The following is a 20119-nucleotide window of genomic DNA, read 5'->3' as shown; positions in this document are numbered from 1 at the left end:
ATTTCTACTTCTATCACTGACACTATTTGTTGGAGTTACAACATGGTAAGGTAACTAACTACACAACCCAAACCTCTACAAGTGGTCTTGCCCTTTAGAAATGTTGTTTGCTAGCGCTTGTGTAAACAGATTTCTGGTGTTTCTGATAACAAGAGTTGTACACAAGTATTTTGATCCAGAGGAAGATTCTGTTAACCTCACAGTAAGGAGGTTTAAATAGACTTATAGACTTGTAGACTGCATAAGCTAACACAAATCAGATGGGCCTAATGTTAAAGGCAGCTTGATAACCAACCCTTGGAAGGTTTAGCTTGTAATTGTGCATGTATATGACTTAAATTTATTCACTTGGTCTGGCAAACTCCCATCAGTGGTTGTGGTGTGGCTCATTAAAATGTAGGCTATGATTAACAATATAAACAAATGATGAAGCGTCTTGTAAAACCTCACAAACATGCCAAACTGCCAGTGTGGCTTTGTTTAAAAAATGTATATACTTTTTGGGTGGGGCACTGGGGGGTATACTTCATTCAATGTTTTTGTTTTTACACTGCTTAATTTACACACATCAAATGCAAAATCTAGTCTGCCACAATATGTTTGTATAGTAGCCTATCGAAATAAGTGGTTTTGAGAGGACCTCTAGTGGTGATCACAGGTAACATCAGGTGATGGGAGGAGATACCGAGTTCATTGAAGCTTTCAGCGCAGGACAGGCTGCGCCCCTTTCTCTCTCTCTCACACACACACACACACACACACACACACACACACACACACACACACACAGAACCCATGATGTGAGTGACCCATACACGGAGAAAGAGGACAAACTGCCGAGACTTGGGTCGTACACTTTGGGAGCAACTTTTCCTTTTCTACCAGGACAGGTGCATTTCATTGTCAAGGTAGGCCGGCTGTATTTCATGTATTTCTGGTAGTTAATGTTGTTGGCCATGGTGGAGGACCTGCCCTGTGTAATTACTTTTTCCATATATTTGTAAATCTTTCTGACTTTGACTTTAGTTTAGAAAGGGCACTTAATACTGATACTGTTGTTAAAGCTAGTCTTGTTGTTCAGGTCAAACCAGATGTGTGCGTCAAACCAGTGCGTAATCTCAACAAGTAGGCCTATAAATACATACCTGGAGTTCTCTTTTAGGTACCTGTAGCTCAATGACTCATGCAACAGCACTTCTACCTTCGACTACAGGTGATCATAATATGGGATTATGGTGATTTTATACAGTGTAGGATAGTTTTTCATCAGTAGTTGTCTGGTGGAAGAAGTAGGCTACACAATGCTACAGTTTGAAGGTGTTACAAAAGCCCTACAGTACTCAACTACCTACTTAAAGGTAGGGTAAGTGATTTTCTGTGGTTAAAATAAGTGTTAAATAGCTCTATAACAGGAAGAGTGGGCACAAGTTGTGGAATACACTACCACTGGAACTTAAAAAGGCAGCTCTCTTAGTGTTTTTAAGAGTAAACTGAAAACGTATTTTTTTCTATATGGCTTTTATCTAAATTAATCTTGTGTTCACGTCTTATGTTCTTTTTTTTACTATTTTCATTATTTTTATTTTGTATTGCTATTTCTACTTTGATTAATGTGTATAATTCTGCCCTATGTTGACTTGCTCTTTAGTTTAACTACAGTGTTTAGTTATGTTTCTGTTTGCCAATTCAGTTTTTTTCTGGCATTCTACTATTTATTATCTTAATGTGAAGCACTTTAAGTTATTATTATTACTAAGGAAGAGTGGGCACCTCAATGTAAAATGTCTGTTTGGTCCAAAATGTTGCTAAAAGTACATTAAGAGAGATTAAAAATAGAAAGAAAATTGAGTAGTGCAGAAGCCTAGGTAAAAGCAATGCTAAAAAGGTGTGTATTTCTTTTAAACATGTCAACAGCTTCAGTGACCCACAGAGCCTCCAGCAGAGCAGAGCCTCCAGCAGACTGTTCCAAAGGCTAGGACCAAAGGCTATAGCAGCCTCCAGAACAATTATAGGAGTGACATGGCCGAGCCTGCTGAGCTGCTGCTCATCAAGGACCAGTACGAGCAGGCGCTACACTGCCTGAAGCGAGGCATGGCGGCCGAGGAGGCCGGCAGACGACCGGAGGCCGTGGAGTATTACAGGACGGGGAGGAAGCACCTCACCCAGGGCCTGGAGGTTCCCAACGGGGGAGGAGGGGCACCGTGCTGGGACACTGCCAGACAGCTCCAGCAAAAGATGAGGGAGACCCTACAGAATCTAGTGGCTCACCTCCCCGAGCTGGAGAGCAGCGCCTCCACCGAGCTCACGGCGATGACAGAGAGCCAGAGGGAGGACCGGGGGGAGTCGGGGGATCATTTCTATCCCGCTCTGGGATATCCCGACGTTCAGCCTCCCCATAGCTCTCTACACCATCTGTACCCTACCGTACCCGCCCTCACCACCACCACCACACAGACCACAACACCACCACCAGCCACAAACATCCTCGTCCCGACACCAGCACCACCACCAGTCAGGCCTGCCTCCCCCAACCCATCCCAACAACAAGGTTCTTATATTTTTTGAAAATGTTAAATTGAAAAATTAGATTTTTTGTTTTCTATTGTTTGTCTGGGGCATTTGTCTGGGGCAAGATAAAAAAAAAGAACAACAAATATTTCAGTTAGTTATTCGCCACGCCCCCTCCCGTTCCCTCAGTTTCTGGTGATGCCAGCCTCCTGGACAAAGAAACCAAACTGGGGTGACTGACGACAGGGCCTTCTCCTCCCTATGGAACTCACTCCCAGCTCACATCAAAGCTGCCCCCCCCCACCCTCGCCACGTTTAAAAACGCACTCAAAACTTCACTTGTGTTATTAGTTTGCAACCTTTTTAACTAGTTTTCTCCTAATGAAGTTTTTATTTTGTTTCTGTTCTTTGTAAAAGCGATTTTTCTGAGTATTTAGAAAAGCCTAGTCTTTCATTTTTATTCCAGTTAGCTAAAATCTAAATTCTATTCTAGTTTACATTATTTAATTAGTTTCAGTTAACTATAATCATGCTATAGTCCCCACACATAATAATATGCTCCCATCTGGTGGCTTCTAGGAACAACAGCCCTACCTGCCTCTCTACCTGCCTGCTGGTTACCTGAGGACCAGCCTCCAGCGTACACACCCCGGCCCACCGACGGCCACCACAGCCTGGCTTACAGCCCGGCCGCGCGGGGCCTCCTGCAGGGGCTGAGTGGACAGATAGGAGGAGAAGGAGGAGGAGAGGAGCTGCTCCTCATCCACTCTGGAGTGCAGCTGTTCTTTGTGACCCCGGACGGGCAGGTCAGCTCCCTGTCCCATCCAGGGTTTCTGCGCATCATCAGCTTTGGATGTCGGAGCAAAGACGCGGCCAGCGGGAGACCGTCAGCGGTTCTGCATGTAAGAAAGTGTGTGTGTGGGGGGGGGGGGGCTGAAACGGGCGGCCGTGTTTGTGTGAGCATGTATGCAAGCATGCATGAGCCTTTGCATCCTTTGTGTCAAGGACCCCCATAAGAGAAGATTTGTCAAGATTTGTCAAAACAAGATTAGAAAAAAAGGGCTTAAGTGTTTAGACTGTTCCTCATTTTACTGGGGTAAACGGGCATTACGATAAGTTGCATGCAGCAGGCAAGACCACCTTACAACCATTCAGTTGCATGCAGCAGGCAAGACCACCTTACAACCATTCAGTTGCATGCAGCAGGCAAGACCACCTTACAACCATTCAGTTGCATGCAGCAGGCAAGACCAGACCACCTTACAACCATTTGTTTCCCTGACAAACACATTCTTTTGTTGCAATCTGAGAAGGATTATCTTCAGATTTAAAGCCACAGACAAGGCTGATGGTCTATATATATCTGATGGCTGTTTGATTCCTAAATAACACAACCACCTGTGTAAAAACCTATTGTGAATAAATGAGTTCAGACGTCAAAGTGAACAATCTCATATACCGTATCTTGAGAACTTACAAAATAGTACACATCTTTACTATTGGATATTATTGCCGGTTTGTTGAATATTGATCGGTGATTATCAGGAGATAATTTGAAGGAGACATCTGGGTTTTGATGTACAGTTTGATCACATCCCGTGTATTGGTCATGTTTATTCCCAAATCCTTTGATACTGTTGTGGACTATAACTTTAGGCCTTCATTACGGATGGGCATGATGACAGCCCCTGTGTACTTGAACTAAGAATAGATTTGTTAGAAGAGCATCAATCAGCAGAGTAAAAAAAGCTCTGAAAGCTCATTTTGTGTATTCCTGATGGCAAAAAGGATATCTTTTTTACGGGGCCAGAGCTCTGCTCTGGAACCGTATTGTTATTGGCAGTATTCTGTCACTTCTTCTTCTTCTGCCACTTTTCGCAGTTCTGGCTGAACCGTGCAGTCGCTTTTTACGAAACTCGGCCATATGGTAGATGGTCATGAAAAACGATCAAAAAATAATTCTCACAATCTTTCGTCAAAAGGTGGCGCTATAGCACTCAATTGAAAATGCCAACTTCGAACAGGTACAACTCATGCCCTGTTTGACCTACAGCCATGAAACTTGGATACACATACGCGTCTCCTCATGCTGAACAACTTTCACCCTCTGACTTTTGACCTCTGACCTTTAGATCTCCCACCATTTTGAATTATATGAAAAACAGTCATTGGCTCCTAACTTCTGCATTTTTTCACTTATGGAAAATCCGTTGGAATTTTTTGTAGGCAGAGGTCCAAAGTTCAAGTGTGAAACGTTTCGTGCAGATTGCTCAAAAATCCCAGGAGGAGATAGATTTTAACTATTACAGTTTTATGAAAATTATTCATCTGTGCCTAAAAGATACATGCAGACTCACATTTCTTTGAAACTTTGCAGAAATGTACAGGGTCATTCCAAATATCACTGAAACCAATCTTACTCCAATTGGCCAAAAGGGGGCGCTATAGCTAGCAATTTTTTGAAAAGGCAGACTTTAAACAGGCATAAGTCATGCCTCGTTTGGCCGAAAGTCGTGAAACTTGCTTACACATGTGCCTTGACTCATGAGGAACACACGTATCGATTTGACCATTAAGCTCCGCCCTTAGATTTTCCGCAATTTTGAGCAGTTTGAAAAATACTTGTTTTTGCCAGTTCTGGCTTAACCGTGCATACGCTTTTTACGAAACTCGGCCATATGGTAGATGCTCATGAAAAACTACCAAGAAATAATTCTCACACTCATTCGTCAAAGGGTGGCGCTATAGCACTCAATTGAAAGTGCCAACTTTGAACAGGTACAACTCATGCCCTGTTTGACCTACAACCATGAAACTTCGATACACACATGCGTCTCTTCATGCCCGACAACTTTCGTGGTCTGACTTTTGACCTCTGACCTTTAGATCGCCCACCATTTTGAATTATATGAAAAACAGCCATTGGCTCATAACTTCTGCATTTTTTCACTTATGGAAAATCCGTTGGAAATTTTTGTAGGCAGAGGTCCAAAGTTCAAGTGTTAAACGTTTCGTGCAGATTGCTCAAAAATCCCAGGAGGAGATAGATTTTAACTATTACAGTTTTATGAAAATTATTCATCTGTGCCTAAAACATACATGCAGACTCACATTTCTTTGAAACTTTGCAGAAATGTACAGGGTCATTCCAAATATCACTGAAACCAATCTTACTCCAATTGGCCAAAAGGGGGCGCTATAGCAATTTTTTGAAAAGGCAGACTTTAAACAGGCATAAGTCATGCCTCGTTTGGCCGAAAGTCGTGAAACTTGCTTACACATGTGCCTTGACTCATGAGGAACACATCTATCGCTTTGACCAGTAAGCTCCGCCCGTAGATTGTCCGCAATTTTGAGCAGTTTGAAAAACACTTAAACCCAGGATTTTTCAGCTATTTGCGTGAAACTGTATCATCTGTGTAATCTCCTTTTTCATAATTCCTTGTCTGTTGGTCCAATGGCGTCTCCCTTAAATGAGTGCCTCACAATCTCAAGGTCGCCAGTTCAAGCCTCACTTGATGCAGACTTAATTTAAGTTGAATTGCAAACAACATGACTGTATCAATGAATACATGTGCAAATGGTAAAGATAACCTGAAATGCTTATTTGAGAGTACGATTTCTCAATGTATGACATACTTCATTCTGAAAATAGCCGATCTACAATCTCAAAACTTTTCAGATAGCAACGTGTTTCTGAGCTTGTAGATCGGCTGCTTTCACTGTTTTCGGTAGCGAGGAGACATACAATTTCTCTATTGGTAAATGGTTTGTGAACGAGTGATCTTAGTGTTGGCTTGGTTCATGACAGAAGGCAAGAGTTTATGATCTTCAACAGACAACATCAGCCTGGACAAAGCTATAGCACTATAGGTAGTGTTGCAGCCTATTAGCCTATCATGGGGCGGCCATAGCTGGGTGGTTAGTGAGCACGCCTAGGGAACCAGAGGCCCTGGTTGCCCCAGGTTCGATTCCAGGCCATCCCAGCATATGCGTCGATGAAATGAAATTTGTCCCTGAGCAAGACTCTTAACCCCTAATTGCTCACAGGTTCTCATTGGAAACAAGACCACAAGGACTTTCATGAACGACCTGTTAAAAGGAATTATCCTTATCCTAGTCCGAAGGTTGAGAGTTCGATTCCTGTTAATGGCAATAGGTTGAGATGTCCAATCTATCCATTCTGTTTCCATCTCTCATTCTCTCTCTCTCTCATCAATCTATTCCGTTTCCATGTCTCTCTTCAATCTATTCCGTTTCCATGGCTCTCTCTCTCTCTCTCTCTCTCTCTCTCTCTCTCTCTCTCTCTCTCTCTCTCTCTCTCTCTCTCTCTCTCTCTCTCTCTCTCTCTCTCTCTCTCTCTCTCTCTCTCCAGTTTCCATCTCTCTCTCTCTCTCTCTCTCTCTCTCTCTCTCTCTCTCTCTCTCTCTCCAGTTTCCATGTCTGTCTGTCTCTCTCTCACTGGCCCCGTATTATCGCTGCTTGCAGCTATATTTTCTGTTTGGAATTGGAGCCTTTGTATAAAAGGGGATTGCTAGAGCGGCCAGATTAAATTATCCATTTTGTGTGGAATGTACCAGAGCAGAAGTTAACCAGAGAAGAAGTCACAATGTTTTAATTTCACTCACTCTCCAGCTGCATGGGTGGATAACTGCAAGACCAGATGGTTCCTATGTGAGGACAATAAAGGAGATACGAATCAGATAACAAACACAGCTATAGTACATGTTTTGTTGTTTTGCTTTTTCCAACATCTTTGAGGTATGTTGGACAGGCTGGGATAATAGCCTACAGCTTTTTACACTGTTGGTTGTAGCTGATTTGTAGTTGATTTTGTCTGAGAAGTTGTGATTATAATATGCAATAGATAGGCCTATAATTGATGAACGTGAATAGCAGTTGTTCAACGTCATCCTTTTTCATCAGTAGTAACACACCAGAGTTTTATGTCAAAACAGTGGTAGGCTTTGCTATTGTGACCATGTAAAACTTAACCCATTAAGTCCTGAGGCCGATTCTACAAATGCCTTCTAAATCAGTAGTTATTTCGCTTTCGTGCCAATTAAGGACCCCCATCTGAAAATGTTTTGTGCCAGGGACCCCCCCCAGAAGAGCACACTTTCGAGATTTAAAAAAAAATGTCCAAAAGTCTGCAGTGTGGCACATAAATGATGCGCTGTGAACTTGTATATATAGCCTGGAAACCAGATGAATCTGCCATGGCAAAAAATTGCCCTCGGCAGATTTGGTCTGGCACCGCTCAGTTGGGTAACCAGACATATCGCCCTAAAACCATTTCGCCCCTGTTTTTGAGCGGACATTTCGCCCACCCCCGGACATTTCGCCCGGACATTTCGCCCACCCCATACGTTTTTCCCAGACATTTCGCCCACCCCCAGACATTTCGCCCGCCCACCCCCAGACACTTCGCCCAGACATTTCGCCCTGCAATTATATTGTGCGACATTCATTATAAATATATAATCCATCAGTTGTGCGAGATTCATTATATTGAAATTACCTTTGCAATTGCAATTATTATAGTTACCATTCATTATACATGGCTTTATTTAAGAGGGGAATACATACATACATACATACATCCTACTTTTGCAATTATTATAGTTACCATTCATTATAAATGGCTTTATTTAAGAGGGGAATACATACATACATACATACATCCTACTTTTGCAATTATTATAGTTACCATTCATTATAAATGGCTTTATTTAAGAGGGGAATTTCTCAACTTTCACAACTTGTTCTACTGTTTGACTATTTGCATAGCTCCGTTTACAACTTGTTCTACTGTTTGATTGATTGCATGCAGTTTGCATAGGAAAAGGTACAAACGCCTTAACTGATCACCACCTGAATCTTTGTACTTTAATGTCCAGCTATCTGTGTACTTTAATTGCTTTAATTGGCGGCAGATGGCCCATTCCGCACCTCCTGGATCTAGGTCTATTGAAATTTCAAGACAAAGGAATGGAATGTGACCTGCCTCTGTGATGCATCTGTACTGTAATGACAATAACAGAATAGCAGAATAAAAAGTATTGCAAATGTAAATGTTCCTTTTCTCCTGTCTTAGCGTGTGTGTGTGTATATATATGACTCCTGGCAAACCTGTTCACCGCTGCTGCATGTCAGAAGTCATCTCCACTGTTCCTATGTCATGAGCAACAGACACCTTTGGCTTGTTTTACAAATAGGCCTAAAACATGTCTACAACCCAGTCCAGAACTGACAGAATACATGCTTAACATTAGCTATGCCCTCTGTCAGTTATCTGTCCATATGCTCTGTTCATTATATACATTACTTCACTATCACTGTCCATTTAATCCTAATCAAGACAATACAAAAATAAAAAAGGCCAAACAAGCTAAATTCATTTCAGAACTAAACATTTAGATTCTGCTGGATCTTTGTCTGAGGAATCAAGCATGACACGTAAATCAATCAAACAATGCACTGAAAAACAGGCCACTGAGTCGATAATATAATCTATCCCCAGCCTAAATTGTTGTAATTGTTAGATTTGGCTTGAATCATTCTTTCTGAATGATTACACTTGAAAACAAATTAGATTTAGGAATTTTATTCCTAAAGGCTTCATCTATTTGCAAATAGGGCAACTAAATTATCAGAATAGAAATGAATAAAAAACATAATGATGCATGGACAGTTTAGCGAGAGAGAGAGAGAGAGAGAGAGAGAGAGAGAGAGAGAGAGAGAGAGAGAGAGAGAGAGAGAGAGAGAGAGAGAGAGAGAGAGAGAGAGAGAGAGAGAGAGAGAGAGAGAGAGAGAGAGAGAGAGAGAGAGAGAGAGAGAGAGAGAGAGAGAGAGAGAGAGAGAGAGAGAGAGAGAGAGAGAGAGAGAGAGAGAGAGAGAGAGAGAGAGAGAGAGCTTTTATCTAACCCTAACCCTCTCATTCTCGCTCACAAACGGCCAGCTAGCTTCACTATCTATGGGCGAAATGTCTGGGCGAAATGTCCGCAAAAATGGGCGAAATGTCTGGGCGAAATGTCCGATTTTTTGGGCGAAATGTCTGGGCGAAATGTCAGACTTTTTGGGCGAAGTGCGGAAAGGGCGAAATGACTTGTATTCCTCAGTTGTGATTGGATTTCACTCCCTAGTGAGGGACCAATCAGGGCCCAGTATGCAGATATGGGGCGGGTTTATCACCAGAGGCATTTTAATTGTTTTAATTTAATTGTAATTCGCCCCTTGGAAATGCAGGTTCCACACAGAGATTCCAAACTAATATCTACGCAGTGATATTTGTCACTGCGTAGGAAAAACACATTTTAGGGGTTAAATGTGTTTTTCCAGCCATCTGCACAGAACAAATATGTCATTCCATTGACAGCAGCACTCTGTAGACCAGCCCCACAATCACACAGCAGGCCAGACCAGTGTGTTGACTGCTCTCTGCATGGCGTTCTGGCCGGCTCTGTGTCCCGGCAGTACAATGCTCCCATTTACACATGACTCTGCACTTCTGTTGTTGCTGCTCTGGCCCTGCCAGGGGTCACTCTGCCGGTCACAGCTGTTTGTCCACATACCTACCTGCCTGTGTGTGTGTGTGTGTGTGTGTGTGTGTGTGTGTGTGTGTGTGTGTGTGTGTGTGTGTGTGTGTGTGTGTGTGTGTGTGTGTGTGTGTGTGTGTGTGTGTGTGTGTGTGTGTGTGTGTGTGTGTGTGTGTGTGTGTGTGTGTGTGTGTGTGTGTGTGCCTGGGCTGGTGGCACTGGGCCTAACGGGCCTATTACTATACCACCACTCTATATACTGGTTCCTTCTCTGACAAAGCCACGTAGGGGTCATAAGGCCGCGCCGAGCTAGCTACAAACGAGACTGTGTTTTTACACCCCCCCAAAAAATGTTTTACTCTTGTTTACTCTCCGTTTATTCATCACAGTAATTATTCAAACAGGATGGTCCCATTGTAATAAATGATCTAGTCAGGAGGCTGGTCTAATGATCTAGTCAGGAGACTGTGTATTTGGAATACATGAAATGTATGTAAGATCACAAACATTCTAGGGCTATCTGGCCATGTGACAGCTTTTACTCCTCCTACTTTGAGTAAAGTGTATAAAAAGTAACTACATGTATTGTTCTGGAGCTCAATCATCTCACATGCGGGAAGGTGGTTGTTCTCTAGGGATCCCTAATAAATTGAATTGAATGTCACATCTTGTACTCTCCTTATATTTTGTTATAAGTATTAGTATATAAATTCCACGACACACCACTGGAGGCTTCGATATGGAAAGTGAAGTATGCATATAGAACATCACCATAATCAAAGACAGACACAACTACAGCTTGAACAATGTTTTTTTTTCCTGTTAGAAAGTATAGTATAGTGCTCTGGACCATTTATGACTGTGTGTGTTGTTTGTTTTTTCAAGGTGTGTGACTGGCTCTATCCCCTGACCGCAGACACCCCGGTGCTGCTGGCCAACTCGGGCATCTTCATGTTCCCCGACACCATGGCAGAGACCCCGGGGTCCTACATGGGCATCGTGCTGTCCTCCGAGCTGCCTGGCAGCGCCAGAGACCTGTTCCGCGACCTGCTGTCACAACTCGCCGAGCTCAGGATCCAGGTGGGTAGCTAGCTACTAGCGAGTACAGTGTCCACTGTCACAAATAGGTTGTGTTTATTGTTCATCGTTTATTATACGGATCCCCATTAGCTGCCGCCTTAACGACAGCTAGTCTTCCTGGGGTCCAGATATTAACCCATTAAGACCTGAGGCGATTCTTAAAAATGTATTCTAAATCCTAACAGTTTTTTGAAAAAAAATCGAAAAAATATTTTTTCAAGATTTTTCAAAAATGTATGAAATATTTGAAAATGCAAAGAAACTCTCTAGATGCAATAGAGCCTGGTCGGTTCAGTTAAGAACCATACACCGATTACAGATCACTCGTAGCCTTCGCCATAAAATGAACCCTAATCTATCACATATCTGGCTTAAATGTAAGATTGAAGAGGGAGACTATATTCACTGTATATGGTCATGTCATAAGATCGAACGTTATTGGCTGGGTGTTGTGCAGCAGTTGAATGTGATTTTCGATATGGAGTTTGAACCTGACCCTATGTGTTTGATTCTGGGACTTCCTTTATTGACAAATTTCATAGACGCTTGTTTAATCTTTTAACCTATGCTGCGAGGAAAAATATTCTGTTGTCTTGGATTAATGAGAAACCACCAACAAAGAAAGACTGGCACAAAATAAAACAAAAGCCATTGGAATTTTTAACCTGCCTCCTACGTTCCACAACCGATGCCTTTTATAAAATATGAGACCCATATCTACATGTTATTGGTCCTCAATTGGCTGGTTAACGATAGGGTTCCTTAACAGGAGTGATCCCGCTGACTCGGTGCCGCGCTATGAGCTTGTATATCTGCTATTTTTGAATAGCCAAAGAAATCTAAAGTGACACAGATGCGTTCCAGGTCTTAATCGGTCAATATACATTAATCACAACGTAACCGAGTGCCGCTCTATGAGCTTGTAGATCTGCTATTTTTGAATAGCCAAAGAAATCTAAAAACGACACAGATGACTTCCCGTTCTTAATGGGTTAACGAACATAAACACTCGTCAATCAGAGCTTGCCTCACGATGCCATCTTCGGTGCCTCATTCACAAACTGCACACTTCAGACCGGCAGCCCCAAACCCAGCCCAAATCTGATTTCCTATCCAGACTGGAGTCAGATTGGTTTGATGCAGTCTGAACTGAAGGCTGAGGAATGTGATTCAAATCTGATTCCATGTGTTTTTTTTTTTGCTGTTCAGAGGAAGCCACACCATGTTGCATTCACACTGGCAGCTTACAAAAGATACAAAGTGACACTGCATGTCTGGTTGCTGCGTCGCTGTTGACGTGTTGAGGAACATGCTAGAAAAATATAAAGCCTGGGGGTAAAATGAACACGAAACTGGCTGTCGGAAATATTGTCCCCCCCCATTACAAGCAGGAATTGTTTGAAGAGAGATGGTGAATGGAAATTCCTTTGTAGCTGCAGTTGAAGCCAGCTCAACTTGGATTGTAGCTTTGTAGATTTTGTAGCGGCTACAAACGTTGGGTGTCGCTTTATGTCGCTGCCTGGCTTCCATGGAAAATGAAAAACTATGAATAAATAAATGGACAATTTCGTCAACAAGTAAAAGCTAGACTAAAATGTTAGGGAGGGGCTAGTGGAGAAGAGATCGAGTAGAACTAAGACAATTCATCATGGGTGCGAGTGGGTGTCACAGAACGAAAACAGCTGATCTACAAGCTCACAACGCGTCGCGCTGCAACGCGATGTGAGCTTGTAGATCAGCTATTTTCGGCATGCAGCTACAGATGTGCCATTTCAAAACTTCAAATGTCCTGCCATCGCCAAGACAGTAAATTTTCAGGGGATTCCCAGGGCAATAAGAGGGACAAAGAAGGGCATTTAAAATGCTGAATTATTTTGATGATCACTGCTTTTATGATGCTAATTAATTTGAGCAACTGGTCAAGGACCTCTTCAAATCACCTTTCACCTCATAATGAGTCTGACACCTTCTTTTGTTCTCATGTATATGGATGTCTGTTGAAGGGAAAAACGGGGGTGTGTAGTGACAACTTCTTTTCAGGGGCAAATCAGTGCATTTTTAAGGCCAGAACAGGGAGGAAAAAATGCCTTTTCAGGGCACATTCAGGGAAAGAACAGTAACGGGTGAAGTTTTGAAGTGGCACATCTGTAAGTGAAAATCTGCCATTTCGATGGCATCACGGCCCGCCAAACATACATTTTAGTCGACTAAATCAACTGTAGATTTAGTCGACTAAAATCTTATGATATTTAGTCAACTAAGACGAGACTAAAAGTAAAACATTTCAGGTGACTAAAATATGACTAAAACTAAACAGAATTTTATTCAAAGGAATATGACTAAAACTAAATCAAAATTTGCCCTCAAAATCAACACTAGTGCATTAGACCCTGTCTTGTTTCTCTTGTTTACTCTACTGTACCTGTAGATGAGGAAAGCCTGTTGCTATATTGCCTGTCATAAAGTGTCTTATGTTTAGTGAATGACTCTGTGTCCTGTCCTGTCCTGTCTGCCAGGCTCCTGAGGAGGGCGCAGTGGGGTCAGAGGTCATCAACCTGGCTGAGAAGGTCCCTCTGCTTCCCCCGAAGCCTGGGACACAACAACACGTTACCATGGCAAAGGGAGAGGAGGAGAAACTTCCACTTCCTGAGTGGAGCGAGAAGATGGCCCAAAACATCTTGTCAGGTGTGTGTGTGTGTCAGGTGTGTGTGTGTGTGTGTGTGTGTGTGTGTGTGTGTGTGTGTGTGTGTGTGTGTGTGTGTGTGTGTGTGTGTGTGTGTGTGTGTGTGTGTGTGTGTGTGTGTGTGTGTGTGTGTGTGTGTGTGTGTGTGTGTGTGTGTGTGTGTGTGTGTGTGTGTGTGAGAATCATAACAAAGACAGAAATCTGAACACAGAAAGAATGATCTAAATACATTAGTTAGTGTTCCATCTATCTGCTAAAGTTGCCCGCTACAGATTACTGTTGATCAGCAGCCATAGACATCAGTTATTGACTTTAAACCACAAAGTATATAAGGCTCTGGGACCCAAACTAATTAAGAAAGCCGATCTACAAGCTCACAGCACGTCGTCGTGACGTTGATGTGACTTATTGTGAGCATGTAGAGAAACAGTGAATGAAATGAATGTATAATGTGTAATGTTGGTGGTTTTACTGTATCTCTGCAGGGGCCACCTGGCTGAGCAAAGGCTTCGTGAAGGGAGCCGAGGCCACGGGTAAGGTCATACACAGAGGAGCGTCCAAGCTGCGCGACCACATCACCCCTGAGAACACGCCTACAGAGGTCAGCCCCCGGGTCAACAAGAGTCTGCAGGCGGCCAAACAGGCCACCGGGGGCGCTGTCAGGGTCAGCCAGTTCCTGGGTAAGTCGTCTTCCCGATGATTCAAACTAGCCTGGTAAACCCTCCCTCCGGAAATCTAATTTCCATTTGCTTTCAGGAAGGAGTCTGGCATGAACGCCCATTCTGCAATATTGGGGAGTTTCCAGCGAAATCAGGACCTAACCGCGCCTATCAGCGTCGTCGCTCATCGTTCTGTGATTGACAGCTTACGTTGGCCAATCAGGTGGCGAGTTCGAGTGAGCCCGAATGAAGCCGAGTGCAGCCTGAGAGCCGCCGACAAAAGACGAACGGCAGCCATTGTTTTTTGTCCGAGTGCCGTCACTTCTTAGTTTCGTTCTTAAAACGGTCTCAAACTTCTTTTTTGAGGCACGGAATTTACTATTAACATATCGTTTGGATAGAATTTAGTTGTTTAACTTCATATATGTGGTCAATTAATCATGACAGAGCCTATTTAAAAATATAAATTTAGAGAACCGGCAGGGGCGGGGAGTGACACGCATGTATCCCAATAAGGCAACCTATTTTCGGCATGGCCGTCCCAAAAGTCCCGTTGCGTCACATAGTCTGGAGCTCGTCAAAATGAACTGCTGATTGGCTGAAGGGCGAAAACGATCATTGGTTGAAGGGGTTGTCAGTCAACGGTATTACTCCCGCCCAACTCCAGCCCACAGCCAGTATTGCAGAATGAGCAATCATGCCAGACTCCTTCCTGAAATCAAATGGAAATGAAATTTCCGGAGGGAGGGTTTACCAGGCTAGATTCAAACCCCATTGCAGCGGAAAAAAAGACATCGTCTCTGTCGGGGTGGAAATATCATATGTCCAAAGCGGTTACTTTTTGGGATTCAAAAAGTTGCTACGCGTCGCGCTTTGAGCTTGTGGATCTGCTGCTTTTGATGCTTTTGTGTGACGCTGTAGTATGATGAAGTTGGGCAGTGGTTCTCAACCAGTGGTCCGGGGACCACCAATGGTCCTTGGGGGGGGGGGGGGGGGGGGGGGGGGGGCAGGGGGTCCCCAGCAAAATTAGTTAGCATAGCGTCACAATCATTTTAACCACTCAGCTTTGGCTATTCAAAAATAGCAGATATACAAGCTCATGGCACGGCATGCCGCTATGAGCTTGTAGATTCTGCTATTTTTGAAATAATCTTGAAAATGTGTGCATATCTTCGAATATATATATATATTTAAAGCGACATTTTTTTATTCAAATCTTTGCTTCTGGGGGTCCCTGGCGCAAAAAAAATGTGATGGGGGTCCGCGGCCAAATGTATATCAATTTAGGGGTCCTTGGCATGAAAGTAGGGCATTTATTTACGAAAAAACTCAAAAAGTAAAAATATGGAGATAAGCGCCTCGACAGCAACGATATACATATTTGTTGGCGAAGTGAGATTGTTATTCTGTAGCCATCCTGTTTAAGAGTGTTGCTCCTCCTAAGTGAGACAACTCAGGGACTTCATTAGAACAAATAGCAGCTCAGCAGGGAGAGCAAACAAATGAATACACCGCTAACAACTCCATGGTAAACAAGACCAAACAAGACCAGCCCTGCATTGCCCTAAACTAAAGCATCTATTGAATAATAAACTATTACTTTTTCTTCTGTCAGACACAGGTTTTCTTTTTTTGGGGGGGGGGGGGCCTTGTTTCTAAAGTGTAGTTTATGCAATCTACACGCTCACAACAATGCATTGCGACGTGTTGTGAGCTTGTAATCTGCTATTTAAAAAAATGGTACATAAATCTGGAATGTTATTGAAACATTTTACCACACAAATCATCTTGTATGGGGTCACTGGCACAAAATATTTTCAGATGGGGGTCCTTGACATGAAAAGGTTTGAGAACCACTGCTCTAAAACAACATTGGGCAATAAAGTTTGACCGACCTAACCCTATTCGCTTATTTAATTTGGGCTTGTTAGACCATAGACCTGGTTGCTTGTTTCTCTCAACAACAATGCTAACGAGGCGTGTGTCTCTGCTTTGCAGTGAATGGAGTGTGCACCGTAGCAGGATGTGTCGGAGACAAGCTGGCGCCCCATGTCAAGAAACACGGCGCCAAACTGATCCCTGAGTCCATGAAGAAGAGCAAAGATGGCCGAGCGTCCAACCTGGATGCAGCCATGGTGGTGGCAGCTAGCAGTGTTCAGGGTAATGCACAGAATGTCTGTTGAAAATATGGTATCTTAACCCATTAAGACCGGGAACGCATCTGTGTCATTTTCAGATTTCTGTACAAGCTCATAGCTTGTAGATCTGCTTTTTTTTTGTTTTATCGTGAAGATTTGTGCAAATCTTTGAATAATATATTATTTATTTATTTTTTCAAAGCGAACATTTGTAACTCAAATCTTTGCTTCTGGGGTTTCTTCAATATGGCTTTCCCCAGCTCGCTGCACACCCCCCTGTCTCACCATTTCACTGTTTTTATTGATTGATTGATTGTATATTTATTTGTGTTCTTTAAAGGTCTTTCTACAATGTGGAGTGGTCTGGAGACTGGAGCTAAGACTGTTGGCAAGAGTGTAACATCAGAGACTGTTAAAACAGTCAAGTACAAGTAAGTTCTGAGAGCCTTCATTTCTATTTCCATGTTTAAAGACTACGTTTTGCACCCTGTCCGTCAGTCCGTCCGTCTGCCATTCTGCCCCCCCCCCCCCGCGTTACATTTTGCCCACTTTCACCACTTCCTACTTCTTCTTGGTTCGTTTGGGCAACTAATGTGATTACACACCTCTTTCTTTCTTTCTTTCTTTCTTTCAGATTTAGGGGTCTTGAAAATGTATTAGGCATACCACGCAACATATGACTACGGGGGCAGTAAAGTCACCAAGCTTATCTGATCTCCACTACTAACTCCAATCAAGTCTGAAGTTTCTGTTTTCCATCATACTGACTCACATGGTTCATTTACAGTGACTTCTGAACTTTGGCTTTTGCTTTGACCTTTGTGCAGAGTAGACTCTACACCAGTGGTTCTCAAACTTTTTCGTGCCAAGGACCCCCAAATAGACAGTTATTAGACCGCGGACCCCCATTAGAAAAGATAAGCCCAATTCATATTGTAAAATCAATGTTAATTTAACTCTGAGAGTGTACAAATGGAACCAAATGGACCCGTTACAGACCCATAAGGGTCCATTTGGTCCCTGTCCATCATTTAGCTGGGGACCCCCTGGAAACCCCTCAAGTACCCCAGGGGGTCCTCAGACCCCACTTTGAGAACCAATGCTCTACACAGCATCATGTGTTTGTCTTCCATAACATGTCTCATGTCCATTGGCAGTGAAATGCCTGCCTGTGTTGGGTGACGGTGCTCTTGCTGTTCATACGGTAATTTATTGTAGACTCTTCCTTTGATTTGTTATGAATAAAAACCGAGATAAATTGAGACAAAAACAATACGAAACTCACGATTCCATCTCTTTTTCTTTTTTCTTTTTTTACCGGTAATGCTGTTTGGTGGTGGGTGTGTGCATTAATAAGGGAATTTCACAATATGTTGTAAGCTATATAAGGGTCCTTGTTCGAGGGGGGTCTCCAGCTAAAATGGTTGATCCTTAGGAACCAAATGGACCCTTTGGATGGCTTGGTTCCAGGCTTAAAATAATAAATATAAATAATTTCAGAAATCTCTATGGGGGAAATGTATGGGCTTTCTAGCTGTGGAACCACAGAATGGCCGCCACAGGCTTATGCCCTATACCTTGCTTAACTCGGCCCTGCTATGTGTGACTGGTGAAGGTATGGTGACGAAGCAGGCATGGCCACAGACACTGGTCTTGCGTCGGCTGTGAACGTGGGCCTGGCAGCGTACTACCTCGACAACCTGGGCCTTAAAGCCCTTCTGAAGACAACAGGCAAGCAGACCGCCAAGAATCTGGTCAAACAGCACCACCCAGAGGACGGAGAGGGACTTGCAGAGGATGGGGAGCAGCAGGAGGAGAGGAAAGATGAAGAGATGGAATTGATTAGATTAGATTAGAGATGCAATTGATGTGTTGCCTTTGGGTGGAAGGGCTTTCCAATTCATTTGCAAAGCTTAGTTCTAAATGCAAGCTGCTTCACGCAGACTTATCTACCTCCTTTTAAAATGCATCACCATACTCTGCTGTCAATGTTGTATTTGTCAGTGGTGGAAAAAGTACTCAAATGTAAACATATCAATACTGCAATATAGAAATACTCTGTTACAAGTGAAAGTCCGGAATTCCAAATGTACTTGAGTACCTGAGAAGTACAAAAGTATTGGCATCAGTATTTAAAGTATCAAAAGTAAAAGTACTCATTATGCAGAATGTCCCATTTCAAGTTTTCAAATGTATAAAAAAATCTCACAATGCGTTGTTGCATCGCGACGCATTGTGAGCTTGTAGATCGGTTATTTTCAAATGGCCGAAATGTATATAGGGCTGAAGTGGTTAATGTATGTTTTGTAATAATAATAAAAATATACAAAGTAACTAGTAACTAAAGTTTTCAAATAATTGTAGTGGAGTAAAAGTAAAAGTATTGAAAATTGGAAATACTCAAGTAAACAAAAAATGTACTTAAGTAAAGTACTTGTAAATGTACTTAGTTACTTTCCACCACTGGTATTTGTCACCGTTTTCAAATGGTGAATATTTGATTTGGAAACAACGGTCACTTCTTGGTGGGCTATTGAGTCTGAGGCGTAGGCCTACTGTACTCAACTTTATATTACAAAGAATAGAATCATTAAAGAATTATGATGCTACAGTTCGGGCTGTCCCTATCATGAGATTTTACTTGATGATTTGGTTAATTGTCATACTTGCGATTAACGATTTAACTGTGTTTTTGGAACTGAACATTGGAACATGAATAGAAATTCAATTTCTGTTCACATTGCACTAGGGCATATGGCAAATAACGGAAATGTATAAAGAAATGTCTGACATGGTTAATAATGTTATATTTTAAAGATAAAGTAAATAGACGATCTACAAACTCACAGCGCGTCTCATCGAGACGCGTTGTGAGCTTGTAGATCAGCTATTTCTGCTATTTTTGGAAAATGTCGACATTGAAACGGTTATGACGATTATGCATCTAAAAAAATTGCGATTAGACTACTATGTAATACTTGTGACAGGCCTACAGGCCTATGTACACTGAAATGAAACTTGGATGTATGTGGAATCGCCATTTTGACATTGTTGTAATAAACCTGTTGTCCATGTGTGTATGTTAGATTGTATTTTAAGAGTTGGTCTGTGAAGGCCCCTGAATGAGTTTCTCTTATCCTACACATTGAAGATGACTTGCTAAAAAGGATTTCATGTAGAATAATTACATTGCATTCAATGTAGCGTGATTCATTTTATGCAATTATTTAAAATGTAAAGGGGCCTAGTATGCATGGACCCCTGGGCCACTCCAGTCAACTAAGGCTTCGTCAACACGTACACGGGTATTTTCATAAACGCAGATTTATCGTTTTTAAAAACCTCTGCGTCTACATGGCCCCGTTTACAAAAATCTCTCTGAAAACGCATTAAGATGGTAAGTAGTGCATTCTTCCGTGAGTTTTCCATGTTCGTGTGGCTCGAGGTATTATTCAGGGTTTTATAAATAAAAGGTTCAGGGATCAAACCTCACGAAGAACATTATCATCACTC

The 20119-nt window shown here is 42.5% G+C and overlaps 1 protein-coding gene across 1 annotated transcript; it reads left to right on the top strand.

Moving 5' to 3' along the window:
• The first annotated feature begins 773 nt into the window (after window positions 1–773).
• LOC311057491 (spartin-like) lies at window positions 774–19568 on the top strand. Its single transcript, XM_084074451.1, has 9 exons — window positions 774–908; window positions 1915–2548; window positions 3088–3410; window positions 10932–11126; window positions 13643–13811; window positions 14295–14489; window positions 16467–16628; window positions 16947–17037; window positions 18222–19568. Exons 2-9 carry the CDS (start codon window positions 2020–2022, stop codon window positions 18460–18462), a joined length of 1905 nt encoding a protein of 634 aa, XP_083930577.1. The 5' UTR covers window positions 774–908; window positions 1915–2019; the 3' UTR covers window positions 18463–19568.
• The last annotated feature ends 551 nt before the right edge of the window (window positions 19569–20119 follow it).

This window comes from Gymnoscopelus microlampas (assembly GCF_963454915.1).
Source record: "Gymnoscopelus microlampas genome assembly, chromosome: 12".
Lineage (NCBI taxonomy): Eukaryota > Metazoa > Chordata > Actinopteri > Myctophiformes > Myctophidae > Gymnoscopelus > Gymnoscopelus microlampas.
The sequence above is the reverse complement of the archived record's forward strand: the minus strand, read 5'-3'. Positions and strand labels throughout refer to the sequence as shown.

Excerpts from the sequence above, each read along its gene's own strand:
- LOC311057491 (XM_084074451.1), top strand. The coding sequence starts at position 2,020 with ATGGCCGAGCCTGCTGAGCTGCTGCTCATCAAGGACCAGTACGAGCAG. Across the intron at positions 14,490-16,466 it reads CAGGGTCAGCCAGTTCCTGG|TGAATGGAGTGTGCACCGTA; the intron begins GTAAGTCGTCTT and ends TCTGCTTTGCAG. Across the intron at positions 16,629-16,946 it reads GGCAGCTAGCAGTGTTCAGG|GTCTTTCTACAATGTGGAGT; the intron begins GTAATGCACAGA and ends TGTTCTTTAAAG.